Source organism: Phyllostomus discolor, chromosome 1, assembly GCF_004126475.2.
Source record: "Phyllostomus discolor isolate MPI-MPIP mPhyDis1 chromosome 1, mPhyDis1.pri.v3, whole genome shotgun sequence".
Lineage (NCBI taxonomy): Eukaryota > Metazoa > Chordata > Mammalia > Chiroptera > Phyllostomidae > Phyllostomus > Phyllostomus discolor.
In genome coordinates this window covers 142887002-142907985 of record NC_040903.2, presented here as the reverse complement: position 1 = coordinate 142907985, position 20984 = coordinate 142887002, and the positions used below count along the sequence as shown (strand labels likewise).

General features: G+C 46.4%; 2 protein-coding genes across 11 annotated transcripts; one reads left to right on the top strand and one right to left on the bottom strand.

Annotated features, from left to right (window-relative positions):
• GMPR2 (guanosine monophosphate reductase 2) lies at nucleotides 1-7565 on the top strand. 7 transcript variants are annotated; one of them, XM_036029920.1, is made up of 11 exons: nucleotides 309-450; nucleotides 546-566; nucleotides 807-920; nucleotides 1033-1152; nucleotides 3353-3436; nucleotides 3582-3755; nucleotides 4863-4944; nucleotides 5037-5143; nucleotides 5332-5374; nucleotides 6647-6806; nucleotides 7006-7565. In XM_036029920.1, exons 3-11 carry the CDS (start codon nucleotides 834-836, stop codon nucleotides 7193-7195), a joined length of 1047 nt encoding a protein of 348 aa, XP_035885813.1. In that variant the 5' UTR covers nucleotides 309-450; nucleotides 546-566; nucleotides 807-833; the 3' UTR covers nucleotides 7196-7565. The 7 variants fall into 7 exon arrangements, with proteins under 7 accessions (XP_028362813.1, XP_035885823.1, XP_035885818.1 ...); XM_028507012.2 differs by lacking the exon at nucleotides 546-566 and having other exon boundaries at nucleotides 1-450; XM_036029925.1 differs by lacking the exon at nucleotides 546-566 and having other exon boundaries at nucleotides 257-391.
• On the bottom strand, nucleotides 4849-11028 carry TINF2 (TERF1 interacting nuclear factor 2). 4 transcript variants are annotated; one of them, XM_036029896.1, is made up of 9 exons: nucleotides 10508-11028; nucleotides 10256-10360; nucleotides 10035-10136; nucleotides 9848-9955; nucleotides 9667-9763; nucleotides 9042-9504; nucleotides 8886-8953; nucleotides 8463-8554; nucleotides 4849-5383 (listed from the first exon to the last, which is right to left on the bottom strand). In XM_036029896.1, the coding sequence occupies exons 1-9, from the start codon at nucleotides 10697-10699 to the stop codon at nucleotides 5309-5311; spliced, it is 1302 nt and encodes a 433-aa protein (XP_035885789.1). In that variant the 5' UTR covers nucleotides 10700-11028; the 3' UTR covers nucleotides 4849-5308. The 4 variants fall into 4 exon arrangements, 3 of the variants coding, with proteins under 3 accessions (XP_035885789.1, XP_035885796.1, XP_028363443.1); XM_028507642.2 differs by lacking the exon at nucleotides 4849-5383 and adding an exon at nucleotides 7945-8325 and having other exon boundaries at nucleotides 10508-11026; XR_004904074.1 differs by lacking the exon at nucleotides 4849-5383 and adding an exon at nucleotides 8287-8325 and having other exon boundaries at nucleotides 8463-8733.
• Between the last annotated feature and the right edge of the window lie 9956 nt (nucleotides 11029-20984).

The window sequence follows — 20984 nt, the reverse complement described above, 5'->3', positions numbered from 1 at the left end:
CCCCCTTTTTATCCCGGCGTTCCAGAAAGGCTGAGAAATGCTCCGGCGTTTCGTTTTTCAGTGGCGTTGTAAAGAGAAGGAAGGCTGTCCGCTTAGTTACAGCAGAGATGACTCTTCCGCGATCCTGAGAGTCCCTAGCGAACCGGTTCTAGAGGAAAGACGGAACGGAACGAACTACTGCCACCGCGCTAGGGGCAGCTCCGCGCGTTCCACCCTGGGAATTGTAGTCTCCTGCCCCTCAGATCTAACGGCAACCTTAGTGTGCGAACTCTGTTAATCAGAAGCTCTCACAAGGCCGCTGCCGAAGCTGGAATTCCTCGGTTAATCGTTTTCGCCTACAATTAGCGGGATCTGTTGGCTTGGACTGCAAGGCTCAGCGGGGCTGCACGAGATTAGTTGCTAAGCAAGGAGAGCTTCGGTCAACTGCCACTTGGACCACAGTGACAGGAAGTGAGTACTCCTATTACGGAAACTGATTATGGGACTCCCCTCATGTTCCTTCTCTCACCCAAACCACCCTCTTAGCTCAAATTACTTTTTTGCAGGGGCTGGAAAAGAGTAGTGGGGTAAGGAATGTACCTCATTAGGGCTACTCACGACTCCATCCGAATCCTCCCCTCGGATGGAGACACCGAGAATAATCATAACCATGGGACGGGTCGGAGATGACAGTCTTCAGGGATCAACCACACCCAGACTTTCCACATTTTAGGCCAGGAGAGAGATTAGCCCTGCTGAAAGCCTTAACAGGGCATTAAGGCTTGCTGTTGATTCAGCCCCTCCTCATGTCTTTCCTTCCAACTCAGATTCGTTGCTACCTCGAGGCCCCCACAATGCCTCACATCGACAACGACGTCAAACTGGACTTTAAGGATGTCTTGTTGAGGCCCAAACGCAGTACCCTTAAGTCTCGAAGTGAGGTGAGCCAGCTTGCCCTGGTGGACCAGGACTGAGAAAGATTCTTGGTCCTTTTCCTCGTTCAGTACTTGCTTTTTGGATGAATGAAATGTTGTTTCCTGTTCATATCTGCAGGTGGATCTCACAAGATCCTTTTCATTTCGCAACTCAAAGCAAATGTACACTGGGATCCCCATCATTGCTGCCAATATGGATACTGTGGGTACCTTTGAGATGGCCAAGGTTCTCTGTAAGGTAGGACTTCTTTTATGCTGCTTCCCCAGTGGTGTCCAGCTATGTGAGCTGACTGCAGAGTTATTTGCATCCGCATTCCAGGTGAACTCAACAGCAATTACCAGTCTGGATGCTACAATTTACTATTTTCTCCAGTACTAAGGCCCTGGTTAGTTCAAAGAGCCATGTGAGTTAATGAGCTTTGAAGCTAAGTTTTGTCCCCATTTTTCTGATATATGAATAGAACTTTCCCTTTCTCCTTTCTAGCAGTTTATACACCTTGCCAACTTTTCCCAGCACCCAGGTCACCCCCCCTCCAAATAACATGCATCTTTCCAGTTAGGGCATTGTTAGGAAATGAAACATTTACTGTTTTAGTCCAGAAACTAAATACAGTTTGAGCATTCAGGAATTCCTAACTAGAAGACCCTAGAGAGAAGCTTATTCATTTTTATTTTATGCCATTTTGATTTTTTTTAAGAAAGTCTTCTTCCTTAAGTCCTAGGTATATGGGACTTTCTGGGATGTGCCCAAAATGGAATGTGTTTTTCTTACATACAGGTTATTGTTCACTTTCAAAATAGAAGATACTACTCTTGTCAGTAATGTTACCTGCCTCTATACTTACAGCTGAGAAGGTAGATAGTTATTCTGGGCACTCTGAGAACATATGCACTCTTCTGGTTAATCCATAGCTGATGGATTCTGCTGCTGAGTATGGCTGTTAGCCTGAAGGACTTCATCTCCTTTTCTCTGTTTTTGATTGCTGTAAGTGTTTGTGGAATGTCTGCTGTAATTTCTCTGAGGTTGATGGTTGTTTTGATATTGTATTGTTTAGTATTGTATTGTTGTTGCCATGAACTATTTAGGACTCCTGCTGTTGCCTGTCTAGGTGAGGAATGGTGAATCTGACTGCAGTGTTAACAGACATGCTGTCACACATGGAACTTGTGAGCACTCTCTTGATGTTTTATGTTGAGACTGGCTTTTCAGTACTGCTGATGTGTGCCAAAGAAATCAGATTTTAGAGATACAGCCAAGTCTCAAAGAAATAATAAAATGGTTGGATGCAAGCATGCATCTTTTTCTAAATCTTCAGCTTGGTATGTATTTGGACATGCTTATCATGCCACACTATGCCAATGTATCTCTAAGGTCTGTTGACCTCCTAGAGTGATTTTTCTTTGTCAGCATGTTGGTGGCAGAGTGTTGCTAAGAAAGCAGAATTTAATACCAGCTAGGTAGTATTGATCTCTGATTTCGTATAGTGTAACACTGTTACTGCTTGCTGATACATGACTTCTTTGGATTTCTTGCCAGTTGCAAGACTTGAGTTGTCTCAGTCAACTGCTGTCTCGTCTGTTTGCATGCCTGCACTTATATTTTTATATTTTTACTATTTTTAATTATAGTTGACATACATTATTATATTAGTTTCAGGTATGCATGCCTACACTTTTAAAATACAAACACCAGCATTCACAGTGGCCTTTGAATTCCTTTCTCAAAGTATTGGGATATTGTTTGTAATTTGTTGAACTAGGAAATACAAGTCCAGTGAGTCATTATATCCTTGAACTTGGTTGACTGAAATAGACCGAATGAAAGCTTTCAAGTTGGTCTGTGTCTGTAGAAAATCTGTCCTTTATTGTCCTTTATTACAGTGGAGATGGAGAAAGGATAGGGTGACACCTTATTGTCTCCATTAACCTTAAGGCTTTAAACTTTTGTGAGCATTTAGACTCACGGAATTACTGCAGGTAAATCACTGAGAAGATACCAAAAATAGGTTGGGTGTCTTACTGGGTTACCATAGAAGGCAGGGCTGAGACAGTGTAGGCAGACAGTGGCTCTGTCCAGTGTCTGCATGGTTCTTTCTTGTCTACTGCTTGTCCTACTGCACCAACAGCTTGTCCTAGTCACCTTTTAAGTCAGCAGTACTGTATGCACTGGCAGGTGAGATCCAAGCCATACAACTTAGTACTTGGTGGGAGTATCCAATAGCACTAGCTTATGGTAAAAAGTCCTACTGGGATTTGTAAGGAGACTAATGGCTGAATTAAAAACCCCAATCCCAACCCCAACCCCAACCCCGAGTGCCTCAAGTTTCTTTTTCCAGACTTCAGTCCTTTTCTCCCTCAGAATAGTATAAAGGTCTATTTCTTGAAAAAGAGACCCTATTAAAGTTCTCCTTTTTGATGACTCTCTTTCATCTTCTCAGTTCTCCCTCTTCACTGCTGTCCATAAACACTACAGCCTCGAGCAGTGGAAAGAGTTTGCTAGCCAGAATCCTGACTGTCTTAAGGTAATACTGGTCCTCCCCAATCCTTTCCTTATTCCAGTTTTCCAGGAACCTTTGCTTGGCTTCCTGGGTTCAGCTCTTACCACCCCACCCCTGTTGGCTGCTCATCAGGTCATTTCAAACATGCCAATGCCTCTTTCTTCCACAGCATCTGGCTGCCAGCTCAGGCACAGGCTCTTCTGACTTTGAGCAGCTGGAGCAAATCCTGGAAGCTATTCCCCAGGTGAAATATATATGCCTGGATGTGGCAAATGGCTACTCTGAACACTTTGTTGAATTTGTAAAGGATGTACGGAAGCGCTTCCCTGAACACACCATTATGGTATGTTTGTTACCCAGTAGTTGGTGCCTCCATCTCCTTCCACTTTTTTGTGCCACTCCACTTTTTGTTACATCAGTTCCTTTCTCTTCTGCATTATGATTTTCCTGGTTTGCTTAGTCATGTCACTGGGTGATTATCCATGGTTCTGTGCTTAACATGTTTGGTTACTGGTCATTGCAATCTCTGAGCCTTGATAGTCTTTGTGAATCCCATGTTCCTGACATCACTCACCAAACCTTGTTGTGTTTATGCACTGTACACACTGGTGATACGTGTACATCTGCCTACTGAAATGGATGTGATACTACAATTCTATTAAAGGGATCACATGCAACAATGTTTTATTATTTTCTTTTTTACAAGCTTAGGAGTGATGACAAGGCCCCATTTTCTTCACTGCATTGAGGAATCCCTTTTCCGTCCATCAGAAGCAAATACAGCTATGTAGATGGGTATTTAGCCTATATTACTATGTCTTCCCCTTTTCCCTCAGCCAAAGAGATTTTATGACCTAATGGCTTAAGGGCAGGATAAGTTTGGGTCTCTTGGGGAGATAAATTCACTGTAAATCAGATTTAATCTTGGTCCAGTTGTACCCTAGCTTTAGTCTAGTGCGACAGTGACACTGGCCACTAACCCACCTCAGCTGGGGAAGCAGGGTCCTTTGAAGTAGCTAGTGTAAAAGCTTTCAGAGGGTCCAGTAGAGGGAACCCAGCTGCCCGCTTCTTTGTAATAACGTTGGAAGGCCCTGGTCCAGGCATGCTATAAATGAGAGTATACAACTTCCTCATTTCTTTTTTTTAAGCATTTTTCTTTACTATTTCCTTATTTCTTTTTCTTTTTCAAATATTTATTTATTTTTGGAGACAGGAGTAGGGAGAAAGCGAGGGAGAGAAACATTCAAGTGTGAGAGAAACACCCAATCAGCAGCCTCCTGCATGTCCCCAACCGGGGACCTGGCCCGCAACCCAGGCATGTGCCCTGACCAGGGATCAAACCGGGAACCCCTTCAGTCTGTGGGATGATACCCAACCCACTGAGCTACACCAGTCAGGGCTCTTCTTCGTTTCTGACCGTAAGAATGCTGTTCTGATTGCTGTGTTCCAGGCAGGGAATGTGGTAACAGGAGAGATGGTGGAAGAACTGATCCTCTCTGGGGCTGACATCATCAAAGTGGGAATTGGACCAGGTAAGCTGGCTCACTGGGGGACCACTGGCTACCTCTTCCATTGCAAACACCTATGGAACACTTCACTGTCATCCTCGTCAAATTCTTCTCAGGCTCTGTGTGTACCACCCGGAAGAAAACTGGAGTGGGGTATCCACAGCTCAGTGCGGTGATGGAGTGTGCAGACGCTGCTCATGGCCTCAAAGGCCACATAATCTCAGTAAGGCCCAAGTGCAGGCTAGGGCGTGAGGCTGCCAAACATCTGGGTTTTCTGCTGGGTGTGGAAGCTCTGATAGAGGTGGGTTAGGACTTCTGGGTTCCTGTCAGCTTTGAAGTGGGCTGTTGAGACATCGCTGAGAGGGCTAGGGAAATCCAGGCAGTCTCTTCACGTTGCTTCTTTCTTTGCAGGATGGAGGCTGCAGCTGTCCTGGTGATGTGGCCAAGGCTTTTGGTAAGGGCACTGGGAGGGCACAGAAGGATCCATTAGAAGAGGAGGAGTCACCTTTGAGGGTCTAGGATCAGGCTGAGAAAGGCTGAGGAAGCCATTCAGATTCTTTCATAATATGAACTCGTGACCCAGAAGCTTGTGGTGTCCTTTGGGCAAGTCAGCTGAGACTCTGATACAGACTCTCTCAAGTGTGGGCCAGGGCCATCTGCACCATCTCCTGGACTGCTGGACAATGTAAATGCCTAAACCTCAGACTTAACAGAATCCAGGTCTGGAGAATGGGGCTGCACATCTGCATTTTTTACAGCTTCCCAGGTGATCCTTGTTCACAGTAAAGTTAGAGACTTTTGCTCTTAGAACACTTGAAATGAGCCTTACTCAGCTGAGTACAGTAAGAGAAATGACCAGAAGACAGCCAAAACCAGCCAAAAGGAGAGAGCAAAGCCAAGCAGGGAATCTCTGCAGGGATGTCCAACCTTTTGGCATCTCTGCGCCACACTGGAAGAAGTGTGATCTTGGGCCACACATTAAATACATTACAACATGTAATCACACACAAAAAAATCTCATAATGTTTTAGGTAAATTTAGGATTTGGTGTTCAACTGCATTCAGAGCCATCCTGGGCTGCATACAGGCCACAAGTTGGACACCCCTGCAAGTGGCTTTAAAAAATTATTTTTAAAAAGATTTTATTTAGGCCCTGGCTGGCGTAGCTCAGTGGATTGAGCGCGGGCTGCGAACCAAAGTGTCGCAGGTTCGATTCCCAGCCAGGGTACATGCCTGGGTTCCAGGCCATGACCCCCAGCAACTGTATATTGATGTTTCTCTCTCTCTCTCTCTCTCTCCCTCCCTTCCCTCTCTAAAAATAAATAAATAAAATATTTAAAAAGAGAGATTTTATTTATTTTTAGATAGAGAAGGGAGAAAGGGAGAGAAACATCAATGTGTGGTTGCCTCTTGCAGGCCCCCCACTGGGGACCTGGCACACAACCCAGGCATGTGCTCTGACCAGAAATTGAACCAGCAACCCTTTGGCTTACAGGCCGGTGCTCAATTCACTGAGCCATACCAGCCAGAACACTTTTTAAAGTTTTGTGAAGTCAGGAAAAGAGGCTAGGGCAGAGCAGGCCTGTGTGAGTTACAGACCTGCTAGGAAAACAAAACCAGGGAGACGCTGGAATCAGGACTAAGAATTTGGTGTGAGTTGCTTCTGATCATGGGTGGGTATGTGGGCACCTGAGCCAGATTCATCTGTTTTCCCCTTCATTGATAGGGGCAGGGGCTGACTTTGTGATGCTGGGTGGCATGCTGGCTGGGCACAGTGAGTCAGGTGGTGAGCTCATCGAGAGGGATGGCAAGAAGTACAAGCTCTTCTATGGAATGAGTTCTGAAACAGCCATGAAGAAGTATGCTGGGGGCGTTGCTGAGTACAGGTATGTATAGAGGCCCAGGAGTTGAGGGTTCTTGGAAGGTGTGACAAAGTAGGGTGGTGGCAGAACTCAGGGATGCTGGGAGATGGATGGTGTAGTTCTTGAGAGAAAAGTGGTGAACCAGGGTTAAATGCGAGAGACGGGAAGAGTCACTGAGCTTAAGGAATTCAGAAAGAAAACAGAAAATTTTTCCTCCTCTAAGGGCCTCAGAGGGAAAGACGGTGGAGATGCCCTTTAAAGGGGATGTGGAACATACCATCCGAGACATCCTTGGAGGCATCCGTTCCACATGTACCTATGTAGGAGCAGCTAAACTAAAGGAGCTGAGCCGGAGAACCACCTTCATCTGTGTCACCCAGCAAGTGAATCCAGTCTTCAGTGATGTGAGCTAGGCCTCAGCAGTTCTGCCCTCCCAAGGCACCAGCACCTCATCACAGGGCCTCCCAAGATGGCCCCTCGTTCTTCCCAGCTACTATGACTATTACTTGGTAATCTCATCTCTTCGAGTTCCTGCAGTAATGCTATACTTCTGTCTACACCCACAAAATGCATGCTCACTGGGGAGGAAGCAAGGCAGGCAGGCTGAGAAAATGAAGTTAAGATAATCATATGGGAATCTGGGGACCCAGCTCCTGAAGATTATTGAAAGAAAAAGATACTGATTCATATGCAAGTGTTCTATGTATGACCATGGTCTTTAAGCTTTTAGAATCATGTTTTGCTAATCAGGTTCATTAAATAGGATCTTTGAATATCTAAAAAGCTCAGAAGTGTTTATATAAATTTATCTCTATAAAGAGAGATCCCAATGACTGTAAAGAGATTTTGGGGCTTTCTGCACAAGCCTGACATCTGGGTGCTGCTCCAGGGCAAGTACAGGTGGAGGTGGCACTGACCCAGTGGAGTTGATAACAGAGTACTTTTCCCACGAAGCAACTCCATTCGAGCACCACTCGCGCCCCGCCCCCCGGCCTGGCCCCACCCCGGTAACTTGGCAACAGGAGGATTTACAGGTGTATTCTGGTATCAAGACATAGATATTTTCAGAATAGCAAAAGGAGATTTCTTGTCCAGGTTCTTAGCCCTGGTAATCTTTCTGGCACTTCTGAACACTTTCCAAGGGAAGTAAAAAGGCAAAGGAATTCTTTTAGACCTGGAGAGTCCACTTCTGTTTCTAAGAAATGATCTACACTGACCTTACAGAAGCCTTAATTCCCCCTCCTTCATACCAACACAGTATTTTAACAAATCCATAGTTTAATCACCAAGCATTACAAAGTGATATGGGCAATGTAGTTAGGCAACCCAAGCTTGGGTTTCCACTTTATTTCCACTAAACTGCCTGTAGAGGTGAGGAGGAAGAAGACAGGCAGGATGCAGATGGCATTCCAGTCCTATTAGAGGAGTCTATATGGTCATGGGAAGGGACAGACACAGCACTGGGGCTAGAAGGGGGGAGGTATTCATAGAAGGTGGGGATTAGGGTGTGAAACTTTGTCTTCTCATAGTTTTCCAGAGACTCCTGCAGAGAAGAGAGCAAGGAGATCCTATCATCATCTAGAACAGTGCCTGAGCCCTCCATACTCTGGAGCACAGGGATTTTTGCCTTGTTCTGCCCCATCCCCTTCCTTCCCCAGCTTTCTGTTCCTCCCTACTCACCATTCCTTCCCTCTGGCCATTTTCTTCCTCATCAGAGTCCAAAACCAAGTCCCCTATGGTAATGACAGGGCTGCACAGAGATGGAGGACACACTGCAGGAAGGAAACCAGAGTCAAAGTACTCTTCTAGGTGAACACAGCCCTTAAGAGTCCTCAAACCCTGACCGACGTAGCTCAGTTGGTTGGGTGTCCTCCCGCAGAGTGAAAGGTTGCTGGTTCAATTCCCAGTCAGGGCACATGCCTGGGTTGCAGATTTAGTCTCCAGAAGGGGACTGTGAGAGAGACCTGATCAATGTTTCTCACACCGATGTTTCCCTCCTCTCCCTCCCTCTCCTTCTCTCTAAAAATAAATTAAAAAAACAAAACAAAACAAAAAAAGGTCCTCAAGAGGCTGTCTGATCCAGTCCTGACTCATTATACCTACCTGCCTTCCTGGCCCTAGGAGATGACTGTGACAGTGTCAGGGGCTCCAAGGGGCAATCCCAGCAATTCCTGGGGTGGCAGCAAGGAAAGAAGATACTGTGAAGGTAAAGCAAGTAAGGCATGGGCTGATAGTAGAGAGAAGCAATTGTTTACTCACTCCTTTTGCTCCATGGCAGATAAGTCAACTGGGTTCTCCTTCACAGCCCTTCCGCCCAGCATCTGGCGTGGACTCCTAGATTTTCCAGTGGGGACTGCTCTCGTGTGGACGTCACCTGCTGGAACTGCCACGTGTGTCCCTTGTTCTCCTCTGTTGTCAGGTTTAGATATGACCTGAGTTGGTGAACCCAGATTCCTAAAGGGTAATAGCATGGCTGTGGGGCGCTCCTTATTGCCTACCCTAGTGTTTGCCCACTGGGAATGGATTCTTCGCTGGCCTAGAGGGGCCAGATTGAAGAGGTGGCCAACCAAAGGTTCTGGGTGCTTCCTTGAGGCTGGTCCCTGAGGAAGGTATGGGCCAGGCTTGGCTTTTGGCAGAGGATGGTAGAGCGCTGGTCTTGGTTGCTGAGGAGGACTTGTCTCCATGGGCTCTGTCATGTTCACTGAATTAGTAACAGAGCACTCTAAAAAGAAAACAATGTTCTTTATAAAGAGAACACGTCAACTTAATCTGGTTTCTTGTGTCTCTGGCCCATGTAACCCTTCTAAAGGGCTGGCTGTCTCAAAAGGTCTCAGGCTAAACACTCCACCCCAAAATTCCTAATTCTCCCAGATGGTCCTGGTACCTGGAAGTGGCCACCCCATGTCCACACCATACTGGCTCAAAGCAAAAGAAGAAGTGATAGAAACTCCAGGCTGCATCCAACTCAGCACATCCTGAAGCTGTGGGCAGGGAGAGAGGCATGAAAACTACAGTCTTTCATCCAACCAGCCCGCACGTTGCCCTGTGTTTTGCCCTAGGAAAACCTGCTGAGTCTGTGGTGCAGGCAGTGCTTTTTCCAGCTGACACAAGTATTCAAAAAATAGCTTTTCCACAGCAGTCAGAAAGGGTTCCCCATACTCTTGTTCAAGTTCCTGCAGAAAAGAAAAAAGCTGGTCAGAAGAGGACTAGAGAAAATAGCCACATCATAGCTTCCAAACCAGCCAGTCTCACCTGCAACTTCCAAGCCAAATCCACAGGGGCTTCTGCCAGGTGCTTCACCTGCTGGCGAAAGGCCTCCTGTGCCTCCGAGATCTTTCTGAGATCCTGCTTTGTCTGTTGACGGTAAAGAAGGCAGAGAGTCAAGTTAGGAGCACCAGGTGACTAGAAGGCGGAGCAATTTTATTGCACAAAGGGTTAACTAAGGGGTGGGGATTATTCCACGGATCACTCACCGCTTTAGGATCCCGCACTACAGGTCCAGATTCTGGGAAGTGGTGATGCAGGGCATTCAGAACCTGGGCCCAAGGCCGGCCCTGGATGATCAACTCCACCACCACCTGTGAATGGTACTGAGCTCAGGGTCCTCACTTCGGTACAAATTCCCCTTTGGCAATCGTTCTCACCCCCAAAGCGGTCTGCCCAGTCAGGTCCCTGCAGCCCGCCTCTTCCCCTAGTCCTTTTCCTAGTCCCAGTGGCTCTAATACCTTGGCCTTTAGGCCCATACACAGCCGTTCGTGGTGACGGTAGCGAACCAATCCAGGGGCGGCAGCACGCAGGGACTGAAGAAACTGCAATACTCGTGGGAAATGTTCCACGCAGCGTCTGCGCAAGACTATCCAGCTGGCAGCGGCTGCAAAGCGCAGAGCAGCCGGACCCGCTCCCGGGGGCGTAGCCATGGCGTGGGTGCTCCGCCCCAAGGCAGTACTCTGGGTCCTCGCCTCCACCGCGAAGCTTTCTGACTCCTCCTAGGGGCGGGGCTTCCGGTGGCCCTTAGTGGCTCGGCTGTTTCGTCGGACGCTGTATCTTCACCATCTGACTCAGCGTCCTTCCATAGACCACCAGGATTTTGGAGGTCTCCAACTTGGGCAGGAACCCGAGCGGAGAGTCTAGCCGGCTTCAGTGGCACCAGGTGGCTCGTTCTGCCTTAAAACGGCACCGTTGTCTCCACCCGAGAGCTACCGCGCTTCCGGTGCTGTGACCAGTTTTCTGTACCCGAAAAAGGGGTAGTAATGGGTAACCAATGGACCGCCGGCGAGGGAAAACGTGATATCGCGTCAGAGGGCCCGCCCCTGCGGTTCCGGCGCCGCCCCCGCCCTCGCTCTCTGTCAGATTCGTTGGTCCGTTGCTAGGCTGCTTTGACAGCGGGCCTGGGCCCTCCCACGCCCCTGCGGGTTTTTGCGGAGCCTCTGTAGAAGTCGCGTCCCTCTCGAAGACTTTCTTGTCTGTAAAGCGGGATCATGCTGCTTGTCCTCTCCATCATCATCACCCACTGAAATACAATTCCTTAAATGCCAGGCCCTAAACCGTCGCTACATAGCCTCCCCGGGTGGCAGGCAGCTTCTTGCAAGAATTCAACTGTTCCTTTTATAAAGCAGGAGAGGGCGCCACCTTTTAAAAATTTGAAAAGATACATAAGGGGACTAAATGGTAATGGAAAAAAATACAGTAAAGATTAAATAATTTCAAAAGATACATCATATTAACCTGGTTTTCCCTGGATGGTGACACTGTAGGTCATTTATATGCTTCTCTGTATTTTTTTGGTATCATGTAATTTGAAAATAAAAAATGTAAAATAGTTCCCTTTTTCAAATTTCTGTTGTGCACTTACTCTAGACATCTTCTAACATAATGGATTGTTTTGATCGTTTGTCTCCTTGTCAGCCTTCCTGATGTCTACTTATTTCCATCACCAAGTACAGAACCTGGCACACAGTGTATATTCTTTGTTGGTCGAATGAATCACCTGCCCTGACTACCTTACAGGGCTTTTGTGAAACTATCCTTTCCATGGGCTATCTTCTCTCCTGGAGCTGTGGTTCCCATATTCCTCCCCATCTCCATGCAAGGTCTGAGGTGATCCATGTACTCAGCTGCCTGTGGGACTCCTAGTTGGATGTCCTAAAAGTATCCAAACTAGCTAGGTATTAAATTCTAGTTATTCCCCTTTTAATTCTGCCCCCCCCCCCCGCCCCGTGAAGTCCTTCCTTATGTAGGTCTGAGTTTCTGACCTCTACTATTTTCCTTCTTTCTGAAAAAATTTAACATGTCTTGCAAGTCAGGTCTCCTGTTGACACATTTCCTTGACTTGCATTTGTCTGAGAAACTCTTTATTTCTCCTTCACCTTTAAACAATAATTTTGCTGGTTACAGAAGAGTAGTCTGCTGGGCATTTTTCCTTCAACATGCTAAATATTTTACTTTCTTCTTATTTGCCTGCTTTCTGAAGTCTGATGAAGTTCTTATCCTTACTCCTCTGTAGGTAAGGTGTCTGTACTTCTAACCCCTAGGCTTTAAGATTTTATCTCAGTTTTCTGTTTTCTGAAGTTTGCATATAATATGCCCAGGTGTAGATTTTTATTTTTTATTTTTTGGTTTTTATCCTGCTCGGTGTTTTCTGAGCTTCCTCCATCTGTGTTTGGTATCTATCATTAATTTTGGGAAATTCTTGGTATTATTGCTTGAAATATTTCTTCTGTTCCTTTCTCCTCCTGGTATTTTCATGTGTGTTCTACAGCTTCTGCCCCACAGTTCTTAGATGTTGATTTGTCTTTTTCTTTGCATTTCAGTTTTGGAAATTTCTATTGACGTATAAGCGGGTTTACTGATCCTTTCCTCAGCCATGCTCCTCTCTTGATCAGCCTGTCAAAGGCGCTCTTCATTTCTGTTAGTGTCATTTCTAGCATTTCCTTCTGGTTCTTAGTTGATACCCTCTCTGCTTATACTGCCCACCTGTTCTTACATGTTGTCCACTTTGTTCATTAAATCTCTTAACATACTGATCATAGTTTTAAATTCCTGGTCTGATAATTCCAGTATCTCTGCCATATCTGAGTCTGGGTCTGATGCTTAGCTTGTCACTTCAAAGTGTATTTTTTGTCTTTTAGTATGCCTTGTAGTTTTTTTTTTGGAAGTTGGATGTACTGGTAAAAGGAACCAAGGTAAATATGCCTTTAGTGTGAAGTGTTATATTCACCTGGCTGGGAGTTAGTCTGTGTTGTTTACTGCAGCTGCAGGTGTCAGAGGCTAAAATTTCCTGTGGCGGCATTATTGTCTCCCCTGCTGTTCTGGGATTCTCTAGCGATGTCTTTAATAAGATCTGAGATGTGAAGCTCCTTCTGTTGTACCCCCCATTATTATCCAGGTGGACCACCATCATCGTGACTACCAGGAGGCACTGAAACACGGCCCGAGGATCACTAGGACTAAGAAATCAAGGTGGAGAGGTAAAGGAACAAAGGGGACTGTCATGGCAGTGTGATTTTGACTGTTTCATGTTGGCACAGTGGTCAGATTAAGGAATTTGTGGTTTTTAAAAAATTTGGGGGGCATTTATTATTATTATTTTTTAAAGTTTTTATTTATTTTTAGAGAGAGAAGGGAGGGAGGGAGAGAGGGAGAGAGAGAGAGAGAGAGAGAGAGAGAGAGAGAGAGAGAGAGAGAGAGAGAGAGGGAGAGAAACATCAATGTGTGGTTGCTGGGGGTTATGGCCTGCAACCCAGGAATGTACCCTGGCTGGGAATTGAACCTGCGACACTTTGGTTCGCAGCCCGCGCTCAATCCACTGAGCTACGCCAGCCAGGGCCATTTATTATTTTTTTAAAAAGAGGAGATTTAACATGAAGATAGTATAGAACCAAGGATTCATTTTTAACCCTCACCCATAGATATGTTTGTTGATTTTAGAGAAAGAAAAAGGGAAAGAGAGAGACAGAGAGAGAGAAAGAAACATTGATGTGAGAGAGAAACATTGATCAGTTACCTCCTGTATGTGCCCGCTGGGGATCAAACCCACAACCTAGGTATCTACCCTGACTGGGGATTGAACCTGCAACTCTTTGGTGTATGGGAGGGTGCTCCAACTAACTCAGGCACTTGGCCAGAGCCTGGGGATTCAATATTTTCACTCTGGAAATATGTTTTTAGTTCCATTGACCCTATCTAGCATAAAATTCTTTCTGGCATGGTACTGAGGAAGAAATAAAATTTATTTATTCTTTACATCATTACAACCTAAAGATATTTCCAAAGTACTGGGACAGGCTGGCTTCACACTAGCACAGAAGACCTTCACTAAAGTGGCAATGATATTACACTTGTTAGGTAGCTCCTGTGGACCTGTGTCTTGTACAGGACCTGAGGTCTTCAATGAAGACTCCACAGCAATGTGCTCTGAAGACCGTCAAGCTGGCTCTGGGGGGGCTGCAGTGCCCTCTGAATGTGTAGCGCTGCAGGGACAGGCTCCTCAGTGCTGAAACAGGTCAGTGGCTGATGGAATGGCATGTAATGTGCTCAGTCAAAATTGAGGTGCTGTGAGGGAGAGGAAATCTATTGCCAAATGCCACAAATATTCCTACATCAGAAAACAAGACATTTCTTCTGTACTGTATATCCTTCCGTTTCTTACAGGAAGTTCAGCTCCATTATAATATTACAGGACCGCTGTCACATATATGACCCTTCATTGACCACACATCATTGCATGGCATATGACTGTCATCTTGTTTACTCTTCTAGACTCCCTCCCACCACAGGATCTTTGCACAGGCTGTTCCTTTTGCCTGGAGTGATCTCAATTCCCTCTCTGAGTATCCTCCAGGATCATCCATTTAGGTAAAGCTTTCCTAACCATCAACACCAGGCTAGGTCACATGCCTTCACTGTAAACTGCAGAGCTGTCTATTCTCTTTTGTCTCATGCATTTATTCTTTTACTAGTTCTCAGAGTAAATTCCATAGGGCAGGAACTAGGCTTGTCCTTTGTTCCAGCACTTGCCCAGTGCTCGACGTATGTCATTAAATGTTGGTAAGTGCGTGAAGAAATGGGCCCATTAGCCATCCGCCAGCCAGTCAGAGTCTCCAAAACAATTCTGGCCCAACTGTGTACAAAAATCCCTTTCTGGAGTGGACCTTAGAACAGCTGAAGCCAGCCATTATTTTAAACATTAACTTTATTTAAATAAAATGCGGTCACTATATAGTCTGATCCATAAATCTGAGAAGCATAAGTCATATTTTATAAATTTGAAAAAATATGTTATTGTTACCCTGGCTGGTGTAGCTCAGTGGACTGAGTGCGGGCTGTGAACCAAAGTGTCGCAGGTTCGATTCCCAGCCAGGGTACATGTCTGGGTTGCAGGCCATAACCCCCAGCAACCGCACATTGATGTTTCTCTCTTTCTCTCTATCTCCCTCCCTTCCCTCTATAAAAATAAATAAATTTAAAAAAGAGATGATTAAAAGTATTCCTTGAGTGTTAAAATCAGCCCAACTTTAAAAAAAATGTTATTATTTATGCTATGGCAGTTGTCCCAGTTTTCTCCCTTTGCCCCCCACCACCCAGCACCCCTAAAATTTTGTTTATAAATTTGTGATTTAGTTTTGCCTTACTTTTTTTTTTTATCAGGAAGATAAAAATCTTCCTTTTGGTGTTTTTAACTCCCAGAATTTTCCAAGAAACCTGACCAACATTGCAGGCCTTGTGGCTTCTGTGCTTGTTGGGGAAAGTACTGCTCTCGGGGTCGCCGTACTATTTCCACCCACTCGGTGTCCTCTTAGAAAACCATCTGCAGGGGTTGGTGCCTGAGCTCTCAGAATTCCACCCCCAGATCCAGACTTTGTTCCCTGAGTAAAGAGGCTGTTGGCGCTTCCAGCATTAGCCACAGGCTTCGCCAAATCAAACCCACCGACATAGTGCGGCATTGGTGGTATTGTGGTGAGCATAGCTGCCTTCCAAACCCACTGACATGAGGTTCAGCGACTCTCATGTCCAGCCCAGTTTTCCAAGCCTAGGATGGTCCCCTGCCCTGCTGTTGAGCTTCAGCTCAAGCTACCATAGTCCACACTAATCTTTCCAATTTTAAATCTTGAGGCAGAAAGAAACAAAGAGAATATTAGTTCTTTATACTCAGGAGATGCTGGGCAAAGAACCCACCTTCTCCTTAGGGATTAACTTTGTATACCAGGTGTCCCAGAATAACCAAAACAGGTTACCAGGACTCAGAGCAAGTGACCAACTCATCACTGCCCAGGGACGCCGACTACGAGGGCAACTCTAGTGGATTTCTTGAAACCAAGACTAAGAACACCTTCTTTTTTAAAACAACAACAACAACAACACACACACACACACACACACACACTTTGTATATATGAAGGAAATCATCATATAAATAAATATAAATGGCATAAAATAGGTTTTACTAGTAAGTTTTCTGAGATATAATTCCAGTAGGAGCTCTGCTTGGATGGTCATTACTGGGCCCCCCGGGTTGCTCATGGATCTCCCTCTTTCACAGACTTGCTCTTGTCATCCAACATGCATTATTCCTATAAACTCTCCGAAACACAATGCTCCATTGCTCCTCCCAGCTTCCAGACTCCCCATCACCCTCTGATTTAGTCCATCTTTCATGCTTTAGATATTTATTGAGCACCTACTATTTGTCATGGACTGTGAATCAGCCATGAGTAAGAGAGAGAAGGTCCCTGCCCTGGCTGGTGTGGTTCACTGGACTGAGTGCTGGCCTGTGAACCAAAAGGTCGCTGGTTTGATTCCCGGTCAGGGCACATGCCTGGGATGTTGGTCGGGTCCCCAGGTGGGGGTGTGCTAGAGGCAACTGATCTGTGTATCTCTTGCATATTGATGTTTCCCTTCCTCTCTCTCTCCTTCCCTTCCCCTCTCTCTAAAAATAAAATCTTTAAAAAAAAAAGAATGGAAAGAGAGAGAAGGTCCCTGCCCTCACAGGGCTTATATTCTAGCAGGAAAGGATCTAGAGGCCTGAGACCAGAAGAGGTTAAGCTGGGACAACAGAGATTCTAATGCCCACATCTAGAGAAATAAAGGAGGTGATACCCCATAAAGCACCTGATTTGACCTTAACTCATAGTAGGAACTCAACATGTATTTGTTTCTTCTAACTGTTTGGAGGATTGCATTGCCTCCATGTTGTTTGTTTGTTTGTTTTTTGAGGATTCAAGCACATTGGGCCTCTAATAAATACAGGGGATCAGGGCAAAGTGAACAACTGTGAAGCAAGTTACAAAGTTGTTAGAAATCTTCAAGTCTCACGTTTTCTCCCAGGTGTTCAATGAAAAGAGACACTGTTGTGTTACTGCTCAATCTTTCCGGGAACCAATTTAATAAAACATATCAACCATCTTAAACATGCCACATCTTGCAAATCATCGCCTTTAAATTTGTAAGTAGCAGACATTTTTTGTGAAGCTCTGTGGTAGACCCTGTGCTAGGTCCTGGGACAGTGTGTGAACAAACCAGGTACGGTCTTAGCACTTGTGGAAGTCCCATTTTAGAGAAAAGAGAATTTAATAAATAAACAAACAAACACACTAATGTTCAATGATAAGTGCTAGGTAGGACACAAAATAAAACAGTGATTACTAAAGAGACTAGGAGGTGGGAAAACGCTTCAGATAGACGGTCAGGGAGGAGCTCCCTGAGGAAATGACATTTGAGCTGAGCCCTGATAACAGGAGGGTTACCCCCCCACCCCCACCCGCACAACCCCCTGCCATACCACCTGGGGGAAGAGTGTTCATCCAGAAGGAAGAGCAGGGACTAAGTTTTAGGTAGAAGGTAGCGAAGCTGAGAAGCAGAAGCCTAGGCTGAGGCGGAGGAGCCCTGCACATGATGGAGATGAAGGTAGAGAGGTCTGCAGGGCTGGTGGGTCAGAGCAGGACTTTGCACTGTTCCAAGGGCTAAGGGGAAACACTGGAAGGTTTTATGTAGGAGAGCCCAAGGGTTTAGTTTAGAGTTTAGCAAGCTCACTGGCCATGCAGAAACCAGACTGTTCAGGAGCAGCAGACACTCACCAGGAGGACATGGCAGTTCTCTAGGGAGAGAGCACAGTGACGGTGTAAATGGAGAAAATGACAGATACATTTTAGAGGTAGAGCTGAGAAGACTTGCTGATGAATCTAATATTGGAGGAGAAAAAAGAGGAATTGGGCGACTTTGTATGTTTATGGCTTGAACAACCAGGCCATAACAGCGACAGTGAGATGGAACAAATTAGTGGAAGAGCAGTTTGGTGGTGGAATAAAGAGCTCTGTGGGGCTCCTTTTAGTCTGAGATAGAATATAGGCTGGAGAGCCAGATTACCTGGGTTCTAATCCTGTTCTAGACTGCTGAGTGATTTTTGACAAATTACCTAACCCTTTTGGCCTCAGTTTCTTCATCTGTGGAGGGGGCATAACAATACCTTCTGCCAAAAGAGGTTGTTGTGAAGACGGCAGGAGTTACTACAGATCAATTAGTGCCTTCGTTCTTTCTTATTCAGCAAATATTTAGTATCTCTAGGCAGCAAATTCTGAGCACACAGTCAGGAACAAATCAAACGAACATCCCTGCTCTTGTGGAGTTTGTATTCTGGTTAAGGGAGGGGAGGCACAATAAACAAATGCATTGTTCAAATGCTTAGTATGTTAGATGGGGAGAAGTGCAATGGAGAAAAGTAATGCAGGGGAAAGTGGTAGTGAGGAGTGGAATGGATTGCAATTTAAAACAGGAGGGCCAGAAAAGGCCTTACTGAGATATTTGAGAAAGACCTCACAGGAGGAAGGATGCCAGCCATGTAGACGTGGGGGGTGAGGGGGTGGAGAGCAAGTCTGAAGGCCCTCTGGTGGAGGCTTCAAGAAACAAGAAAAGTAGCCCTGGCTGGCGTAGCTCAGTGGATTGAGCGCGGGCTGGGAACCAAAGTGTCCCAGGTTCGATTCCCAGCCAGGGTACATTCCTGGGTTGCAGGCCATAACCCCCAGCAACCGCACATTGATGTTTCCCTCTCTCTCTATCTCCCTCCCTTCCCTCCCTAAAAAATAAATAAAAATAAAATATTAAAAAAAAAAGTGATGCTGAGTGACAAGGGGGTAGGGGGATGAAATTGGAGGGCTCTGAGGGCCACGGGGAGGACCACAGCTGTTATTCTGAGAGGTGAGGAGCCACTGGGGGTGGGGGGAGGATCAGTGACACAATCTGACATTTAAAAACGTCTCTCTGGCAGCCAAGTTGAGAATAGACAGGGTAGGGGGAGGGCTACTGAAAGGGCTAGTGCTTCAACCCGAGTGAGGGAGGACTAGGATGGGGCAGTACCAGTAGAGAAGATTTGGTAACAAACGAATAATACAAAGAATTCAACATACAGAGCATCAGGTGGTGATGTGTGCTATGAAAGAAAAAGCACAAGGGGGAGAGGGAGTGTGAAGGATGTTACAAATTTATATTTTTTTACTTTTTTCAAAGTGTAAGAGAAAGTTATTTAGAAAGTTACAGAGGTAGGAAAAGTGAGTCAGCTGGGCTGCACAGGAAACAAGTCACAGAAGCAAAAGAAGGGCCCCTGGAGCTGAGGAGAGAGGAAGGCAAAGGTTATGCACGCCTGAGACGAAGAAGAGGGAAAGGGGAAAGGCTGGGCATGCTCCAGAGAGGGAAAGCAAGCCCAGGATGCTGCAATTTTAAAATGGGATGGCGGAGGTGAGGGTGCAAACTGCAGAGATGTCTAGGGAAGCACTTCTCAGCAGACTGCTGCGCCCCGCAGAGGTCCCAGAGCAGGAGCGTGCCTGGCCCTGGAGGAAAGAAGGAGCCAGGGACCTGAGCCCAGGGCAGGAAGGGGAGCTGAGGGCCGAGTCACTGAGCGCTGTGAGAACTTCGGCTTTGGCTTTAGGGGAGCCAGTAGAAGGTTTTGAGCAGAGGACTGACGAGATCAAACTCCCCTGCTCACTCTGGCTGCTGTGTGGAGAACGGAGTGTCAAAGGGCAAGCGTGGGTGTGGGGACACAGGTGGAGGCCAGGGGCAACAGTCTGGGTGAGAGGTGAAGGCTGCTTGGCAGCATGGTAGCTGTAGAGGTGACGAGGAACAGGTGGATTCTGGACAGGCAGGAATGGGAGACAGAACCGTCAGGACTTGCTGACAGACCAAATGAGCGATGTGTGAGAGAGAGAGGAGTCAAGGCTGACTCCAAGATTCTGGGCCCAGGAAACGGAAAGGGTAGAGTTGCCATGTACTGATACAGGGGAGGCTGCAGGAGGATACACCAGAGACAGTCGGGAGTTTGATCTCAGACCCGTTTTGCTTGGTGGGGCAGTCCGTGAAACACCCAGCAGAGATGTGGAGAAGGCTGTAAATACACAAGTTTGAGGTTCAGTGAAAACAGATACAATTTGGGGAGCCAGTGGTCCTTAAAACCCCAAGACTGGCAGGACTCACATGGGCAGAGTGGAACAGGAGGAGAGAGAGCCTGGGCTGGAGGCCGAGTCACTCCAACACCCGAGGCTGAGCAGAGGCACCAGCCACGGAGCCTGAGAAGGGCAGTCAGACTCAGAGGACCTGGAGCGTGGAAGTCTACCATCCAGCCTTTAATCTTGATGCTTTCAGCCTGTACTTAATGCTGGGAGAGAATGCTCACCAAAGGTTATTTGGGGAGAGAAACAGCACAAGAAACATGGTGTTAACAGTTCTTATCTGTACATGGTGGTGGTTGAGGATTATTGTTAATTTCTTGTTTATAATTGTCGGTAAACTCTGAACACGTATTACTTTTATAAAAAGTTTTAGACAAAGATATTTGAAAATAAACATTGGGAAGTGGCTTTTGCTGCTCAGAGAGAATTCTAGTCTCTTCCTACCTCAGACATGTGCCTACAAAAGGGAATTTAGTCCTTCTCTCCCACAGTGGGTGCCACGGGAAAGGGCAGTTCCCCCCAAACCCAGGGGCTTCCAAAGGGCTTTGGGCAGTAGAAGCACCCTGGGGTGGGGGTGGGGGTGAGGTTTGGTCAGATAAGCACAGGAGGCTGTCTTGATGCCGAGCAGGTCCATTCTCAAGAGCTGCTGAGCTGGTCTCATCTGACCTGCCAGCCATGCTTCTCAGAACCAGGGGCACCAGAAATGCCACATGCGTCCCTGGAACACTGCTTGACCCAACACGGACTGACAGATGGACAGAACAGCAGC

Coding starts and splice junctions, on each gene's coding strand:
- TINF2 (XM_028507642.2), bottom strand. CDS start 10,699: ATGGCTACGCCCCCGGGAGCGGGTCCGGCTGCTCTGCGCTTTGCAGCC. Junction 10,361..10,507: donor GTATGGGCCTAAAGGCCAAG/GTATTAGAGCCA, acceptor TACCATTCACAG/GTGGTGGTGGAGTTGATCAT. Junction 8,326..8,462: donor ATGGCCAGAGGGAAGGAATG/GTGAGTAGGGAG, acceptor TCTTCTCTGCAG/GAGTCTCTGGAAAACTATGA.
- GMPR2 (XM_028507012.2), top strand. CDS start 834: ATGCCTCACATCGACAACGACGTCAAACTGGACTTTAAGGATGTCTTG. Junction 4,945..5,036: donor CAAAGTGGGAATTGGACCAG/GTAAGCTGGCTC, acceptor AATTCTTCTCAG/GCTCTGTGTGTACCACCCGG. Junction 5,375..6,646: donor TGATGTGGCCAAGGCTTTTG/GTAAGGGCACTG, acceptor CTTCATTGATAG/GGGCAGGGGCTGACTTTGTG.